This window comes from Maniola hyperantus, chromosome 1, assembly GCF_902806685.2.
Source record: "Maniola hyperantus chromosome 1, iAphHyp1.2, whole genome shotgun sequence".
Lineage (NCBI taxonomy): Eukaryota > Metazoa > Arthropoda > Insecta > Lepidoptera > Nymphalidae > Maniola > Maniola hyperantus.
Window position 1 is genome coordinate 6552613 of NC_048536.1, and position 19188 is coordinate 6571800.

At 36.4% G+C, this 19188-nt stretch overlaps 1 protein-coding gene and 1 long non-coding RNA gene across 2 annotated transcripts in view; both read left to right on the top strand.

Annotated features, from left to right (window-relative positions):
• Positions 1 to 18231, top strand: part of Pka-C3 (Protein kinase, cAMP-dependent, catalytic subunit 3) — a 108588-nt gene extending 90357 nt beyond the window's left edge. Inside the window, exons 5-7 of the mRNA XM_034972457.2 lie at positions 9266 to 9447; positions 14730 to 14807; positions 16303 to 18231. Of these exons, the coding sequence (XP_034828348.1) occupies positions 9266 to 9447; positions 14730 to 14807; positions 16303 to 16428 (386 nt within the window). The 3' untranslated portion in view covers positions 16429 to 18231. The remainder of the gene's footprint in view (positions 1 to 9265; positions 9448 to 14729; positions 14808 to 16302) is intronic.
• Positions 4561 to 7096, top strand: LOC138404448 (uncharacterized). The gene is made up of 3 exons (XR_011238383.1): positions 4561 to 5236; positions 6219 to 6355; positions 6445 to 7096. It is a non-coding gene; the product is annotated as an uncharacterized lncRNA (long non-coding RNA).
• Positions 18232 to 19188: the final 957 nt, after the last annotated feature.

Sequence of the window (19188 nt, forward strand, 5' to 3'; positions counted from 1 at the left end):
TTAGTTGAAATAACTTTACTTTGCAAACCTAAATTCAGTAGTTTTTTCTCAAAAATACTTTTCCCAAACTACTGTTCAACCCTTTTCAAGCGCTAGATTTCGGCTAAAATCATCATGCTTCTCACCCCAAAACATTAGACACCGCGCGGGTGGCGGAGGGAAGGGCCAGCCCAGCGGCGCGCGGCTGCGCGTGTATATTGTGGTTTCTATGACGACAACTGTTGTTATGTTTTCGAAAACAAAAGTCGTAATGATTTTATAAAATTAATTTTTATTCGATTATTCTTCTTATAAATCAGTGGCTATGCAAATGTGTAGAAGATTGAGCAGAGCAGAGTCAATAAGTCCTTCAAATACTTATTGCATTTTGTACATTGACCTCTGGAATTTGAAATTTGGACACCAATTTTATTCATTGGTTTATTGACCTGACTTTGTTGTTGAGGTCCTAGTAGGGATATCTACTCGTGTGGTCCTAGTACAATAGGTAAGTAACTTTGTTTAGTTATTTATTTTATCTAATTTTAAAAAACCGGCCAAGTGCGAGTTGCTCGCGCACCAAGGGTTCCGTACTCAGGTTTTTTGACATTTTGCTCCATAAATCAAAAACTATTATGCATAAAAATAATAAAAATGTGTTTTAGAATACACAAGTAAAGCCCTTTCATATAATACCCCACTTGGTATACTTATTATACATTGAAAATTGAAAATACTAATTATTTTTTCATTAACACACTTTAATTTTTTTTTGTAAGTTGTAATCACAAATCTATGGTTTTCGGATTTATTCCTTTACTTGTGCTCTAAGACCTACGTACCTACTAAATTTCATGATTCTGGGTCAACGGGAAGTATCCTATAGGTTTGTGTGACAGATACGACACAGACGGAGAGACGGACAGACAGACAGACAACGAAGTGATCCTAAGGGTCCCTTTTTTCCTTATAAAGTACGGAACCCTAAAAAGGTACCTGTATATGTATAATAATATAGGTAGGTAGGTACCTACCTGGTGGTATTTCTTTGTATTTTTAGGGTTCCGTACCTCAGAAGGGAAAAACGGAACCCTCTGTCTGTCTGTCTGTCGGTCCGTCTGTCCGTCCGTCGTCTGTCCGTCCGTCCGTCCGTCCGTCCGTCCGTCCGTCCGTCCGTCCGTCCATCGGTCCGTCTGCCCGTCCGTCTGTCCGTCTGTTCGTCTGTCCGTCTGTCTGTCTGTCCGTCTATCTGTCTGTCTTCTCTGTGTTCCGTCTTACAAATAAAGTACGCAACGCTTCGTACAAATAGTACTTTTTTATTTATTTATTCAGATACACGTTAGCCCTGACTGCAAATCTCACCTGGTGGTACGTGACGATACAGTCTTGCTTACGGCTATTTCGGATCGGGAATTCTTTGGATTCAGATTAAATGCAGTGCAAAAAGAGAGATCATTAGGATTCCGTACCTCAAAAGGAAAAGGGAACCCTTATAGGATCAGTTTGTTGTCTGTCTGTCGTCTGTCTATCTGTCGCTGTCAGTGTGTCTGTCAAGAAACCTGTAGGGTACTTCCCACTGACCTAGAATGATAAAATTTGGCAGGTAGGTAGATCTTATAACACACGTAAGGGGAAAAATCTGGAAAACAATGAATTGTGGTTATATCACCAAAAATAAATAAAAATGTGTTCATTAACGAATAGTTAGTATTTTCAACTTTCAAGTAAGATTAGTAAACCAAGTGTGATATCATATAAAAGGACCTTACTTGTACATCAAAACCGATTTTATTTATTTTTATCCATACTAATATTATAAATGCGAAAGTGTATCTGTCTATCTGTCCGTCTGTTTGTATGCTAGCTTTTCACAGCTCATCCATTTAACCAATTTTGATGAAATTTGGTACAAAAATAGCTTGCATCCCGGGGAAGGACATAGGCTACTTTTATGATAAATAAGATTTAGTGGATACCGCTATTTTTCTGGAAATAACGTTAGATGCGAAACTTCAATGGGGCTCTCATATAAATAACTTATCGAACAGACAGTTCTGCTGCATATGCGGTAAAAAAGATTCGCCAGTTGACAGACATAGAAACGGCCGAGACTAGTATATTTAGTTACTTTCACAGCATTATGTCATATGGCATATTATTAGAAAAGAAAAAGAAAGAAAAGAACAAAACGTTTATTTTTTAAAGCTGTACCACACATTACCAGTTACCAACTGGTTAGGTTATCCCAGCGCCCTTATACTTGAGTAATAAAGTCAAAAACCTCAAGTAGAAGAAGCGCCGGACTAAAGTATGTCATGTGTGGCACAACCCAAAAAAAAAGGTCCCTACTCAGCATAAATGCATATATTGTCTTGCACAAGTACAAAAACATACAGCGCTGGTTTCAGTAGAAACCCTGATTCAGGTGGCACCACGGAATTATTATGGGGTAATGCTGCTGATATAAATTCTATTTTTTGTGCTGCAGAAAAGGGCTGTTCGCAGCCATTATATAGTATGGGACCACGAGAGTCGCTGCGAACTAAATTTAGAGAAGTTAAAATTATTGACCAGTGCATAGATCAATATATTTTTGAAAATTTATTGTACGTATATAAAAACATAAATAAATTTAAAAAAAAGTGACTGTCATAAGTTCAAAGTGACTGTCATAAGTTCAAAGTTTTCATAAAACGTAAACTAATTAAAAAATCCTATTACATTGTAAAGGATTATTTAAATGATAAGCAAGCTTGGGAATGAGTTGCTCGGCTTGTGATAGTTCTAATAAGTTAATTTATGATTTTGTAAAGTGGTGATAATAAAAGAATACCCGGCTGAGTTAGCTGTGGGCTCTTCTCAGTCTTGGGCACGTTTGGAACCCTCGTAGCGTTTGCGAAATAATTATATATCACCACTATATTTTACAAATCCAACAACTGACAATCGAAAAGAGTAATTTATTACCTATTTTGAACAAATCATTTGACTTTGACTTTTGATCCCGGAAAATCAAAGTTCCCACGGATTTTAAAAAACCTAAATCCACGCGGACGAAGTTGCGGGCATCATCTAGTGCATACTAAATAGTTTTTGGATTTATCATGCAAAATGTCAAAAAATACTATTTACCTATTTATTTATTTTTATTTTTCACTAGCTGCCCCGGCGAACTCGTACCGCCTAACAGTCGATTCTTTTTCAGGATTTTTTAAAATTTTCTCTCCGTAAGAACCATATTCGTACTTCAAGGAATATTATAAAAAAAGAATTAGCGAAATCGGTTCAGCTGTTCTCGAGATTTGCGATCAGCAACACATTTAGCGATTCATTTTTATATGTACCGAAATTCTAGTTACATAGTAGTAATACATTAAGTTACATTGTAAATGCTTATCTCTAAACAGAGATTTAGAGATAAACATTTTACTATTGTAGTACGGAAACCTCGGGGCGCGAGTCTGACTCGTACTTGGCCGGTCGGTCTGTCGGTCGGTCGGTCGATTTATTTTAGAATGCATCGTATCGACAGCTGGTGGTAGTAGTTTACATATATCCTACTAATATTATAAACTAGGTGAAGCTATGATAGCCTAGTGGTTAGGACGTCCGCCTTCTAAACGGAGGTCGGGGGGTTCGATCCCGGGCACGCACCTCTAACTTTTCGGAGTTATACGCGTTTTAATTAATTAAATATCACTTGCTTTAACGGTAAAGGAAAACATCGTGAGGAAACCTGCATGCCGAGTTCTCCATAATGTTCTCAAAGGTGTGTGAATTCTACCAATCCGCACATGGCCAGCGTGGTAGACTATGGCCAAAACCCTTCTCACTCTGAGAGGAGACCCCTGCTCTGTAGTGAGCCGGCGATGGGTTGATCATGATGATGATGAGGTGATGCCCGCGACTTCGTACGCGTGGAATTAGATTTTTAAAAATCCCGTGGAAACTCTTTGATTTTCCGGGATAAAAGTAGCCTATGTCACTCTCCAGGTCAACCATACCCATGCAAAAAATCACTTCGATCCGTTGCTCTGTTGCGACGTGATTGAAAGACAAACCAACGAACCAACAAACAAACACACTTTCACATTTATAATAGGTGTAGTGATGTGTGTGTGTGGATGTTTGGATGTTTGTTACTCAATCACACAAAAACGGCATGAACGGTTTTGGATGAAATTGGGAATGGAGATAGATAAAAGTGTTAATTTAGGGTATACCCTAAATTAACACATAGGCTACTTTTTATCCCGGAAAATCAAAGAGTTCCCACGGGATTTTTAAAAACCTAATTCCACGCGGACGAAGTTGCGGGCATCAACTAGTAATAAAATATAATTTGGACTTATCCGAATTCCGAAAGTCAGGGTTGTCAAATCACACTTATATATAAAGGCGAAATTTTGTATCTGCGTGTGTGTGTGTATAGGTTTGTTACCCTTTCACGCAAAAAGTACAAGACGGATTTGGCTGAAATTTGAAATAGTGATCGCTTTTGAAAGAGTTCTCGCGGGATTAAAAAACCACTATATCCTCGCGGACGAAGTCGCGTGTATCATCTAGTTACAATATAAGTATGTAGGTCATATTGTGTGCTTAGACAATTTAATTATATACTTGAGTTTTCATGTAACAGAAACAAAAATGGATTGGCGGAAGAGGAAAAAGAAACGGTTTAGACTCGCAAAAGCAAATCCCTTGCAAAGAGGAGATCTATTAAAATTCATCAGAATCTTTCCAAACCATAATATTATCTTGTGATGATAATGCCATTACTTTTTCGGGGTTATTCCTGTGAGTCACACCCGACGTGAGTAACAATGTGACTCGAGGGGAATTTTATTTGACTGAATATGTACTTTTCCGGGATGCTGAATTTGATAATGACATTTATTTTCAAATCCAAAATAGCAGACATGCACTTTTCACAAAAAATAGAAATGGGTGTCGTTTTCAGGGTTTCCAGGATGCTGGTTTTGATAATGACATTAATTTTTTAATCTAAGATGGCGGGCCAGCACTTTTTATAAAAAATAGACGCGAGTGTCGTTTTCAAGGTTCTCCAGGATGGTGAATTTGATGATGACATTTATTTATTTTTAATAAATACTTATATATTATACTTCTATTTTAGTGGATCACAGGATTTTCTTTGACAAGGAAACGACAAAGCAAAAAATCGAATTGAATTAGATTATGATGCTATCACACCGTACCATTTAGAGCCAGCTTCTGAAAATTTGACACTGTGTTTGTAAGTTGATATTATTTAGATACTAGCTAATGCCCGCGACTTCGTCCGCGTGGATTTCACATTTTTCAAAATCCCGCGGGAACTCTTTGATTTTCCGGGATAAAAAGTAGCCTATGTGTTAATCCAGTTAAGAATTCTAAATTTCACTCAAATCCGTTCAGCCTTTTTTGCGTGATTGAGTAACAAACATCCAAACATCTACACTTTCACATTTATAATTCCACTAGCTGCCCTGGCGAACTTCGTTCCGCCTACGGCCTAACAGTCGATTCAAATTTTTTAAATTTTTCTCTCGGTAAGAACCATCCTCGTACTTCAAGGAATACCTAATTTAAAAAAAGAATTAGCGAAATCGGTTCAGCTGTTCTCGAGATTTGCGATGAAATTTAGTGATTCATTTTTATATTATAGACTAGCTTATGCTCGCGACTTCGTCCGCGTGGGCTACACAAAATTTCGAACCCCTATTTCACCCCCTCCAGAGTTGAATTTTCAAAAATCCCTTCTTAGTGGATGCCTGCGTCATAATAGCTATCTGCATGCCAAATTTCAGCACGATCCGTCCAGTATTTTGAGCTGTGCGTTGATAGATCAGTCAGTCAGTCAGTCAGTCAGTCAGTCAGTCAGTCAGTCAGTCAGTCAGTCAGTCAGTCAGTCAGTCAGTCAGTCAGTCAGTCAGTCACCTTTTTCTTTTAAATATTTAGATTAGGATTAGGATAATATAATTATTATGTTACTAGCTGCCCCCGACGAACTTCGCACCGCCTACAGTCGATTCTTTTTCAGGACTTTTTTAAAAAAATTCTCTCCATAAGAACCATCCCCGTACTTCAAGGAATATTATCAAAAAGAATTAGCGAAATCGGTGCAGCTGTTCTCGAGATTTGCGATCAGCAACACATTCAGCGATTAATTTTTATATGATATAGAGATTTACTATTTGTTGTCAGATTTGTCAATGCTGAATTATGTTGTATTTTAGTGACTCAAGACATTCCTTTTAGAAGAAAACAAGGAAAATAAAATGAATATGCCCAATATACGTACCACTGAAATCCAACATGATGCTGCAACATTCAATTCTGTACTAAATATTGAAAGGTCTACCATACCATACTTGTAAGTTGTTATGCTATGTTTTTTGCATACATTCTATATAGATAATACTCACAATATAATTATGTTGATTGTATGTTTATTAATTCCAGAAATGAAATGGAGAGCTTCAATAGTTCTGCGTCGAATGATACATCTAATGTGACTGTTGAAACAGAAAATGATACATATTGTGTTTATGTGTGTAGTGGGCTTTTAGAGGGAAATTGAATTGTACCTACTTCCTACTTATAAAAATAAAATTTTCATTTTTGAGATCAAAGTGGAATTTATTTTGACTTTTGTATACACAAGTAGATAGTATATATAGTTTTTAGTCGCTACTAATAGATAAGTGTAGGCAACAAAAGTTATTTTCACAGACAAACGAATGTGTAATCATGTGTTCCTAATAGGTAATCCGCCAGCACAGAGAATTCAACTCCTAGAGTACGCATATACAAGGTTTTACATGAAAATCGTAAAATGTTGGCGGGGGACAGGGGAGAATGCTTTGTTGTGATTGGTGGACTGACTAATCAAAACAATGTGCGGAATGAGGGTACCGAACGGGCGTGGGCGATGATTCATTTAAAATTCCGTGGGATCACCACGATTTAGCAATGCAATTCCTTAGGTACAGCATCAGGGTCGAGAAGTGGGTCTTCGAGTTCAATGATAAAGTCTTTACTTGGTAGATATAGGTACCTACCTCCAATATCAATTTATAACCGACAGTTTCAAAATCCCATAAGTTTTGGTGGTCATGTCCCCTGCAGCATCAGGATTGAGGAGTTGAAATCCTGTGTGTCCTATATAAAATGACATTTTATATAGGACAATGTTGCAATGTTTCTTTATCAATTAAAAAAAATACGCAAATCGGTTCAGAAATCTCGGAGATTTCTGTGTACATAGGTAGAAAAACACAACTCCTTTTTTAAAAGTCGGTTAAAAAAGTATCCTTTGTTAATCCTCTACTTGTCTGTAAAAGTCCCGTCAAAATAGGTTCTGCCGTTCCGAAGATTAGCCCGTTCAAACAGACAGACAGACAGACAGTTTTTAAAAACGTTTGATTCAGCTGTTATGGTACAGTTCAAATAACAATATTATGAGCTTGCGGTAGTTATTTCGAAATTACAGACAGACACTTCATAGAAGTATGGATTTCTATAATATATACGAGTTGTTTATACACGCTGAGGCAGTAGTTACCTAATAGGTATGTATGTAAGTGAGATTTTATAGTATTCATCAAAAGATAAGTAGGTAATCATTATCATTCAAAAAAAATTTAAAAAATATTTGTTTCAGTAGGTAAAACAATTTCACATAGTGCGTAGTAATTGGGACCATCCCAGTAACTGTTTTAGTATTGCTACGAGTACTCGTGGCAGGCGACCCCGCTCTTCCATAAAATCTTATACAATAATAATTGAAATAAGTAGTTCCTTCATAAATCATATATTTACAAAAATTCATCGGTGACATCTGTCCAACTATCTGTGTGCCATCATCAATATATCCGGACGCTAGTGTGAGCGCATGCACTCGCTACACTGCTCATCACTGAGTCTATTTCTTTCTATCACAATGTTAGGTGAAATAGCATACAGGTTACCCACGTGGGCCGAGCAGTTCGGACGTGCATCCAGCGTCACCTTAATCGCAAAATCAACAATTATATAGGTATTTGTTTCATTTGCCAAACTAATCACGTTATGCATATATTTATTACTCTTGTCCGTAGTGATTAGTTACTTTAACAGGCCTATTGACTAGCATAATGCTATATTAAACGTCAGTGCCCAGCGGTGCATGTTATCTCTAAATAATCTTATTGTAATTAATGGCTTTGTATCGATGTCTGTAGCCATATCACTGTCTGTCGCTGGCTTAAACAATGTTTGTGTCTTTCGAAAAAAATACGTTTAGGTACAGCATAGTACATACCTAAACAGATTTATTTACAAAATATTGGCTCATACTATTGTTAATCTATGTTCTTAAAGTCCATAATTCATAAATTATAAAATAGATTTATTTACTTGCTCTTGTATTTATATCAATTTCAGTGGAAAAGGTCCTATTCTTTGGATTCATGTCAACAACTATCTATACGTCACCAGTTTCAAACCATCAACAATATTTTCGTCGTATTTCTCGGATAAATGGGAAAAAAACTGAAACGTAGACTCTACTGTTTTATAATTGTTTGTGAGAGCTTCGTTGAGACCGCGTTGTTTTTCGTCAAAGCGTCTGCGCCAGCGTCGCGCGTCGCATCGCCCTGTGGCGACGCGGCGTCATTTAATGTAATGTTTACATTATAATTATTTAACGTCCTAAGTGATTTATATCCCCGTCTTTTCAATCCAAATCGCTACCTCGTGCCAGACTTATAAATGCCCCCGGATAATTTATAGCGCAGGAGCTTGCGTTTGATTGTCTCTGATGTTTATTCCTTGGCATAGGATAGAAAACATAACAATGATTAATACACTTCTTAGACTATTGTTAGTTGTTTAAGTAATCTTTGTGATAGAAAAGAATAGAAACATGCTTTATTGTACACCATAAAAAGAAACACAAAAGTAAAACATTACTACACAACAAAAATAGTAGTAGGTACAATTTAATCTTTATGATATTTATAACAGTAGGTATCTACCCTTTAATAACGTATTCTATAAATGCGTTTAATTAATCTTAAGAGTGCTAAAATAATGATATTAAAACTCTTCTTGAAACCTGTCTCTATTGCCTAAAAATCGAAGCCCGGTAGGTGGGTTTACTTAAGTATGCCCTAGCAACGAGCACTTGCAATTGTGTGACTTACGTGCGTTTTGTCAAGAACCTTTATGATACCTAACCGTACGAGGTTAAGTTATTATGTTATTAGTAACATAAACGATAAATCTACTTTTGGCTTTTCAGGTGTGCTGATCTACGAAATGCTAGTTGGCTACCCTCCGTTTTACGACGACAATCCTTTTGGAATATATGAAAAAATACTTAACGGTCGAGTAGACTGGCCGAGGCATTTGGATCCGGTTGCTAAGGATGTTATAAAGAAACTCCTCGTGCAAGATAGAACCAAACGGCTTGGAAATATGAAGGTAGGCTCAGAACTCGAGTGAAATTTTAGAAAATATTATGTTGAAAATCTGTGAGGGCATGGAATTTCCAATAATCCTGAAATACGTAGTACTTTTTCATTTTGATCCGAAAGTCCAAATACCAATTTTCATAAATAGGACTTTTATAAAAATCATGAACTTTCATACAGACTTTCGTGCCCTATTTTAACCCACGTAAGACGCGGTTTAGGTGAAATTTCTAAATACCCTAAAACTCAATTTCTTTATTTTATTAATTCAAAGCCAAAATACCAATTTTCATTACCCTAAAATATATAACTTGAAAATGACGGACTTTACGGACGGACAATAGGTTACCTGCGAATTGTTTGATATCTTCTGCCCGTCTAAAGGGTTATCAAACTACGCTTTCTGGCACAGAGTTGCCATTCCAGCACTTTAGTAACTCAATCCTAACCCCATCAGTGACTGCTTCACTGCGCCATGGTCCACGGACCATGGTTTAACGCGCCAATTGCCACTTAAGCGACTTATCCCTATGGACCTTATCATTTCTGATTTTAATATGTAAATAGTTTATCCAGCTTATGGTCTCCTTCCATCGCCCGCTGGTAGGTAGGTAAGTGAGAGTATTTATGCAGCTGTAAATATACCTATGCGCAGGTGTTTTCAAAGAGTCGTGAAATGCACTAAGCAAACAATAAACATCCTCTTTTAAAATGGTTGAGTGAATAAGACATATTCAGTATTGTAAACACGACTAGGCTGTCTGTAGCACTAGCAATTTATTTTGCAAACTCAATTTTGCGTTAAATCGTTAATCCCTGATGTAATTCTGTTCGTGAAATTTTGCACGGTTACAATTTTAATTCGAGTTTGTGATGCAAAAAATGCTGTTCGCGTTCTTAAAGTTGGCTGTTTTCCAGGTGTTTCCATATATATAACTCCTAAACTAACAGAGGACACTTTAAAAACTGCATTTAATTGCAAAAGTTTTTTTTTCAAGGCAATTTGCTATTTGGTTTATCCAGAGAGATTGCATTACCACAAAATACCTACTAAAATATAGCGCATAACCACTGTACATCTCTGTAGGCTCCTGAGTACTGCGGTAGTCAAGCGGTGCGAGAAGGTGACAGTTTAACCAGCACGTTACGGGCGCGGGCCGTGCCACGTACGTCACTGCGACGGTACACGGGCTCTAAAATTTATACGTAATTTTTTTTAACCCGTATATCTTAACAACTACACAATTTTACAGTAATCTGGAAAATCACAGACATACTTAGATATACGTATCTACAAAATTTCATTGAGTTTCATTGGTTATCATGTTTTCTACACACTCATACTGTACTAGATGATGCTCGCGACTTAGGTAGTCCGAGTGGATTTAGATTTTTAAAAATCCTGTGGGAACTCTTTGATTCACTGGGACAAAAATAGGGGTCCCTGGGATATAAACTATCTCTGTACCAAACTCCGTCAAAATCGATGATGATGAGCCATGAAAAGGTTATTAGTATAGATAAATGATCGCGCTTACTTCGCTGTCGCTGTTCGCTGTGACGGGTGACCTGAAGAGGATCATCCTTCCTTGAATATCGAAGCTGCCACTTCACACTTTTTTGTTTTTTTTTTTCTGTGGAGGAAAAAATCCTTATGCCTACTACTGGCGGAGCGTAGGTACAACTTGCTCGTGTCATTGAGGTCAGCTTGGAACGGCATCGTATTACGTGGTACTTTGTGCTGACCCGCTTGTTCTCTCTTCTCTCGTTTGGTCGTTTATACACGCTTTATCGATTCAGCAGTACCTAATAGACGTCTAACCAGGCGTCGTTTTTTTATCGGTCGCACCAGGCACGATTCTTTCCCAGACCAACCATCAGACAACAATCTTCTCATCTCCGCTCTTGATATTCAAGGTTTTTGATCAGTAACCTCCTCCAGAACACCTCTTTGGATGGTGTATAATTTTTCCAATTAAGTAGGCTATAGATACACCTATCCCATTCACGTCATTCTGAATTTTCTCATATAACAAGATCGTTTTAGCGACATTTAGTAGTGGCACTTTGCCAGAGGGGCGTGGGTTCGAACCTCGTTTCGTCCACAATTATTGATACACTGTATCTATCAACGTTTTTTCTTGTTTTCATTCGATGTGTGTTATTACTACAAAAACCATATAAAATTAGCTTGTACCTATATTCAAAATAATTAATGATCGGAGAGAGATAATGATCGTCGATCTCGTTATGCGTGAAATAAAAACTTGCTTCTCGCAATGTGACCTAAAAGTGCACAGCAGTTTTTTTATTTTTTTAAATTGATCACGTAAATTTCAAAAAATACATTTTTAAAATAAACAGTTCGCCATCCTCTAAAAACTGTTGAAGTTTATGTGAGGATGGCGAGTTCGCGTTATACAAATTTAATATAATATAGGTAAAAAACTATTATATATATAAAAGCTGTTAATTAATGCATATTTGTACATATAAATATCGTTACATGAAACACTTCCTAGCCCTAGACTAGGCATCCAAAGAGGCACCTCGTATGCACTAGAGATGGGCATTATTACTACTTTTATTGTAATTTTTCACGGAAAGTGATTTTTAAATTTTTCCACTTAGATACAATCGTTTGGTACATTAATTTAACTAGGATCAAGATCAATAGTGATTTTTCACGAAAAGGAAATTTTCACACTTATGATTGTAAGTGCGTAAATTCGATTTCCCTGAAACGTAGTAAACTATTGTTTGTTACATTAATTTAACTAGATGTTTTTCCTTTACTAACACGCAGTGCTACAAGTGTTCTCGCTCAAGCACTTTTTAGCGTTTTATCTCGGGTCGATAACCGTGCCGTGAACTTTAAACAATAAAGCGGGGTTACATGTAATAATTTTCAAACTTTGTGACATTATGCTACGTGATTTTTGATGATTTACAGAATACTTTATTTGTAAGATAGAAAGTCGAACATTAATTATTATGATAAGGCTTTTCACGTGCTTTCTCACAAGCTACCTGTGAAATGATCCATCTCTAATATGCACTATGTACGATATGGTTTCTCTAAATCTCTAAATCTATTTTAAAAGCATCTACTTAGATCTCGTTTAGTTACGGCGAGCATACTATGGAAGATGACAGGAGCAAAGTGTTAAAACAACTTCATTCGTGTGACATTACACTTTAGAGCTAATCCGCGATTTCATCTGATCGACAGTCTTTCCACAAGATTAAACAAGTACTTAAACACAAATAGATTTAGAAAACTTTCAACATTTTCTCTGAGCATGTTACTCGTTTGGTACCTACTTTGCTTTATAAAGAGTGGAATGTGTTTAAGCGACTGCAGTTTCTAGTAAGTAGTTTGATATTTTCTCCAAGCTATAGCTTTTTGCCGTAATGCCGCAGAACTGTTTAGAAAGCCATCAGTCAGGTGACCGGCGCGGCGGGCGGCGACATCAAAAGCCATCTATTGACAACGACACCTACACAGTGCGACAAGGCTCTCTTGGCACTGGAATGACATTGACAGGGGGGCGCTGTTGGAGAACAAAGGCTTAGAATATTCAAAGAAGAACAAAGGGGACACTTGACGGCAACTTTAGTTCCGATTTTCGCCACGCGCCAAGATAGCCTTATCGCACTGTGAGGCACCTGATTTTAAGTCGAAGCTCGTCTGGTCTTAAAAATCTATTCTATGTACCTAGTTACTATTGATTTTACTCACTTTTCTTTCTTCACTTTGGGCTGGTTTCCGCACCTAAACGTTTCCGTCTGTCGTGCGTACTTTACTCACTTTATTATTTAGATTTCAAATGCATGAAGTTATTGAAAATAATAATTTCAAATGGATGAAAGTATCCATACTAACACTATGAATGCAAAAGTATGCCTGTTTGTCTGCGAGCTTCTCACGGCCTAGCTGTTTAATCGATTTCAATGTTTGTACGGAGTACGGAGATAGCTTGCACTCAGGGAAGGATATAGGCACCTTTTTAATATTCTTGAAACAAAAGATTCCCTCAGGATTTTTAAAGATCTTAATTCGCGCGCACTCAAGAGCATCATCTATGTAGTTGAAAATAAATCAAATTGTAAAAATATTGTTACTCGATTTACAGGCATTTTCTGACTCAATCTATGAACAGGAATGTGAAATTGATTGAAGTATTGAATTTCATTGGACTGTTTCGAAATTAGATTAACCTATTAGTTTGAAATAGCATAAAACGCCGGAAGCATTTTCGAGAGCGTAGTACCTACTTAAATCAAGCAGCCCAGTTAAGCGTGTCATTGGTTTTCATGCCCCATAAATTTTTGATATGATATTAAAGGCTGATTCCGAACATCTAGTTACAGACAGTCTGAGAAATTATTTGTTCAAAATTGCATGGAGACTTCCACTGGTATACTAATTGGGTTACCCTGTTAAGAGCGGTCTTTGCAAGCCCCATCAAATCGGCGATTAACGATGTAAAACTACACAGGAACGTCGCGACTGCCAATAATAACAGAGTTGCTCTAATTTTGAACTATTTATTGCTACTTAGCGTTCCTGATTGATGGTTCAGAAAGATTATTTACCAAACTATATTATTATGAGACTAGTTGACCCCCCCGGGCTCGTTTCGAGTTGCAACATTTTTAGGGTTCCGTACCCGAAGGGTAAAACGGGACCCTATTACTATGACTCCGCTGTCCGTCCGTCTGTCTGTCCGTCCGTCAACAGGCTGTATCTCATGAACTGTGACAGTTATACAGTTGAAATGTTCACAGATGATGTAGGTATATCCAGTGGCGTGCAGGTCATAAAGACATAAATGCAGTGCTTACCCCAGTTGTAATGGCTCAATGCATATTTCTCATTATGACCAACCAGTAAAACAGGTTTTCACCTAACTAATGCCTACCCTGGCACCAAACCCTGTGCACGCCACTGGGTATATCTGTTGCTGCTATAACAATAAAATACTATAGAACAGAATAAAATAAATATTCAACGGAACTCCTCCTGGGAGCTTACATCGCGGGAACGTATACAGCCTACTTCTTATCCCGGAAAAAATAAGAGTTCCCAGGGGAATTTCAAAAACCTAAATCCACAAACTAGCTTGAATATCGATGATGGCAAGGAATAAAACTGACAGCGCGACTGTGTTAAAATTGTATCTCGTCAAGACATATACTTATTTTATTTAGTTTCCTTATTTTATTTACATTACTTATTTTTATTTAATGATAATAATTAGTTATAAAGAAACATTCTATATTTCGCAGTGTGGTTCAGAGGATGTGAAGAGGCATCGGTGGTTCAAACACATCGACTGGGCTGATGTTTTCATGAAAAAGTTACAGGTAACAAGTTTCTCTATCGTACCTAACACATCTGATTTTATTCGGGTTTTAATTTTTTATCAAGTAAATCCCAGCTTTAGCCATATAAGGTAGGCCCACACGAGTAGATATGTAGGCCTATCCAATATGTATTATACAGGATGTAATCTGGACGCTAGCAAAAACTTAGCGTTATTGTTATACTACCTAAACACAATCCAATACCAATAACCATTTGCCTCATTTTGTAGTTTTAGTGATTTAGTATTTTTCAAACCCACAATGTAAAGCGTGTAAAACTCGGGTCAATGCCCACTTACGACGCGGTATTAGAATAGAATAGAATGTTTTTTTATTCATGTAAACTTTTTTCAAGTGTTTATGAATAGTCAGGTAGTTTTAATTTACCACTGGTTCGGAACGCCGTTCCCACCGAGAAGAACCAGCAAGAAACTCGGCGGTTGCTCTTTTTAATTTTTCAATTTACAATGTTATTATTGACTTCGAGTGGCCTACTTATATAACGTTCGTTGACCTCTAGCGTCAGTCGGATGTTTTATTTGCAATATATTATCGTGAACTTTTACAAAATATAGGAATTTTTAAATGTTTTTTTGTGCTATCATATCAGTAATCATCAGTACTATCATCTGTCTTCGTTTATGCTAGCGTTGAGGTTACACCCTGTATGTAATGTAGGTAAGTATAACAGGCAAGTTTTGATATCAACCGGGTGCTGTTTTACCGCTACAATCACCTGTCTATAATGGTCTAAATAGTAGTTATATACTTTGTTACTTAGGTAACTCTCGTAAATTACTCTTTTCCGGTAATTAAGAAAAAATAAATAGCTACTGCCAAGTTGCAACTAGTTTATCTGAATATAAATGTCGAATACAATAAGGTACTTACAAAACATAATTTAACTTATACTTAATTGAATGATTGGGGATTGATGGGAGAGACAATATCTCTAAATGACCTCTTTTTAATCATACCATTAGCCGAGATAGCAGATTTGTAGAGCGTTGTATTTGTCGTTGAGACTGACAAAACGTCATATAGGTATGCTCTACAAAGCCTAAATGTCATTCTAAAGGCCGATGTACACATTACTTTCGGCCACCTACTGTACCTACTTTTTAAAGACTTTTTTGAACAGTTTGTTTGGTTTGCCGCACTCACTTTGGATACGAATATGTATTGTGCGTCAACACTGGTTACGTATTTGTACGTCAGAAACAAGAAAGGTTGGTAGGTATAGTCTTCCGGTTGTAACGGTGCTGTACAGATGTGTATGAATACTCTGCATCTTCTAGATAATTCTCTTCTGATTCATAGACTGCGGTTTGAGTTGGTGGTCACGTAAATGATACGTTTTATCCCGTAAATATTGGTGTCTAATGCATCTCGATCGATGGACGTCCTTAATTTCCAAACTATGAGTACGGTATTATGCCGCTGGTATCTAGCGACTTCAAGGTTTAGCTATTAAATAATTTTTCTCTGTTTTCAGCCACCAATAGTGCCATCCGTATCCTACGAGGGAGATACATCAAATTTCGACGAATACCCCGAAACCGATTGGAAATCGGTGCGATCACTCGATCCCGATGAACTCAAATTATTCGCCAACTTTTGATGTAGAATCTTGTATATTTAGCGTCTAAATCTTAGTTTAAAGAAGTAGAGGATAAGATTTCGTACGAAAGGCTTAGACTTCTTTAAAGTAAAATATGAGATCTTTTTTGTAACATGTTACAAAAAGGAAATTTACCAGTTTCCATTAGCGTTACCTGAACTGTATAATTCTTTTGGATTTCTGGGTTTCTAGAGTCTTGAAAAATCAAAGGACGCAGTCAGAGAAGAATGGGAACAACATAATTTACTTTTTAAAATTATAACAAATCTATCTATTCTTGACTGGATTTTATTTTTGTGTGGACTATATTTATGCAAGTTTTTGTCAATTACAAGTAGTGCAATAATATAGGCGTTTTCTAGACAATTGAAAATGTAAATATAACATTAGTGTAAGACTATGAGTAAATGAATACCAATTAATAGGCTTTATAATTCCAATGCTTCCTTTTAGTTATAATAACGGAAAATATTAGTAGTATACTTAAGAGCTTACTTCCTTCTTTTAAATCATGTTTTTGTGCCAGCCTGTTTCTTGTTTTGTGTTTAAGCGAGTTTTTTTAAACTTAAGAAAACTTAAAATCTTTATACCTAGTCGGCCTACTTTAAATTCTAATTCGAAAAAATGAATTCAGTATTTATTAGAATACTTACTTACTTATTTTAGTTAAAGTTAATTTAGTATCGATATTCATTTGTTTATAGTTATTTATTATTACGTACTCGCGTCAACTTTACAAGTCTCAAATTTAGAAATTGTTTACATGATTGATATCTACAAATATTTTGAGTACATAAATGCATAGGTATAGCACCAGTGGCGTGCAGATCATAGAGGCATAAATGCACTGCTTACCCTAGTTGTAATAGCTCAATGCATATTTTTCATTATGACCTGCATGTAAACAGACTACCTAACTAATGCCTACCCTGGCATCAAACACTGTGCACGCCACTGTATAGCACCTACGTGTCAGGTTGAGATGGCAATCGGAGTATGAGGCGGGGGGACGCCCCGCACACCCGCAAGTCGATCGCACTATCCCGCACCGAGTTAGCGCGAGGGCTGTGCGGGTGTGTGGGGCGTCCCCACCCCGATTGCCATCTAAACCTGTCTCTTACAATAGGCATTCGCCATTATAAGCAGCAAGTAATATTTTTTATAAGTGAAGGCCCTTGTGCTTATATTCAAACCACATCACAATAGCGATTTAGAAAATAGATATTAATATATTTTAAGATAAATAAAAAGAATTTAATGTTATAAAGCTTTTAATATAAGTTATACGTATAGTATAAATGTGAATTTATTCAATTTATTCTGTATCATTGTGTAAATTATTAAAACTTCATTGTATTTCCAAAGACTTAGGTACACCTACCTAATTTTTATTCATAACATTTGAAGAATTTATTTTTTGTACCTATTCTGCATTCTTGTTATCCATTAATTTCCAATTGTTAATTATATTTATTAACTGTGATTATTAAAATTAGTAGATACTTCTGTTAATAATTTTCATAAATTGTCCATGAAATTACTGATGCTAAATACAAAATTTTATGATTTTCATAATGCCATACCTTTTGAACACGTGATCTCTTATAGTCAGAATAATGTGCGTTGGCTATTAATATTTTAATAATATTTTATTTATTATTTATTACAACGTCTCCTGAGAGAATTGAACTGTATAATATGAAATTAATACAACAGGGTTGTAAGGAAATAGTAGTTAGGCACTTAGTAATTATTGTAAAAAGGTACCTAAATAATTATACAGAAATAAATATTTCAATAATAGTGTTTTGTTTCTATTCTCACTTAGCCTTATGATTAGCATAATAATAATTATTGATTGTGAGTATGAATAAAACTTTTTGGTAGGTACCTATTCAGAATTCAAACATTCTGCTCGAAATGAACCATGGTGAGAATTACAAAATAATGTTACAAACAATATCTAATTATAAGAGTACCTACAATCTACATAATATCTAAGTGTCACTTGAGCAATAACTAAAGTTATGGGGAAGGTTTTAATAAAATTAATACAGTTCTTGCAATTCACAAAGGCGAACTTTACTTGTGGTTACGTCTTATACACGGACATTACGTACCTACGTGTGCGTGCATGTCGGACCAATCAGTCGCGAGCAAGCGCTCGCAAACGCACACATTTACTGTACCTACGCTATACCGATACGACTTAAAAACAAGCATGAGTCACTCCACTCGCCTTCGTGAAATGCAAGAACTAGATCAGATTTGTACTTTCTAATAATTTATTGGATATCTAAAATGAACTGTATTTAAGTTCGTTAACGTTACGTTCAGATATATTTTTATGTCAGTAAAGCTGATTTAACTTACCAAAATTCAAATAGTTGGATACATTAGGAAGTAAAAAGCCACCAAATCTCGTACAAGCAAATTACATTAAAATTAAAAGAAGACTATGTTTTGATTAAAGGTAAAATGATTGCCTTTGAATTTGGGTTATGTGTATTTAAAGAAAGCATCAGAGTCTTTAGATATTTACGCAAGCGCTCTGAAATGAGAACTCGCTGAGACTATTTCCACACAGCATTATTTTGGTTTTGGGAGCAGCTGCAAGATAAACCGCAGTTTGTTTGAATTAGTGCATAACAGACAGCTCGCCGCCCGCGCCGTCGAGTAATAACCGGCTACAGTATGGCTACAGCGAAAACTTTCGGCCGAATACTTCAAATGACAATACCTACTTATGTGAGCATCCCA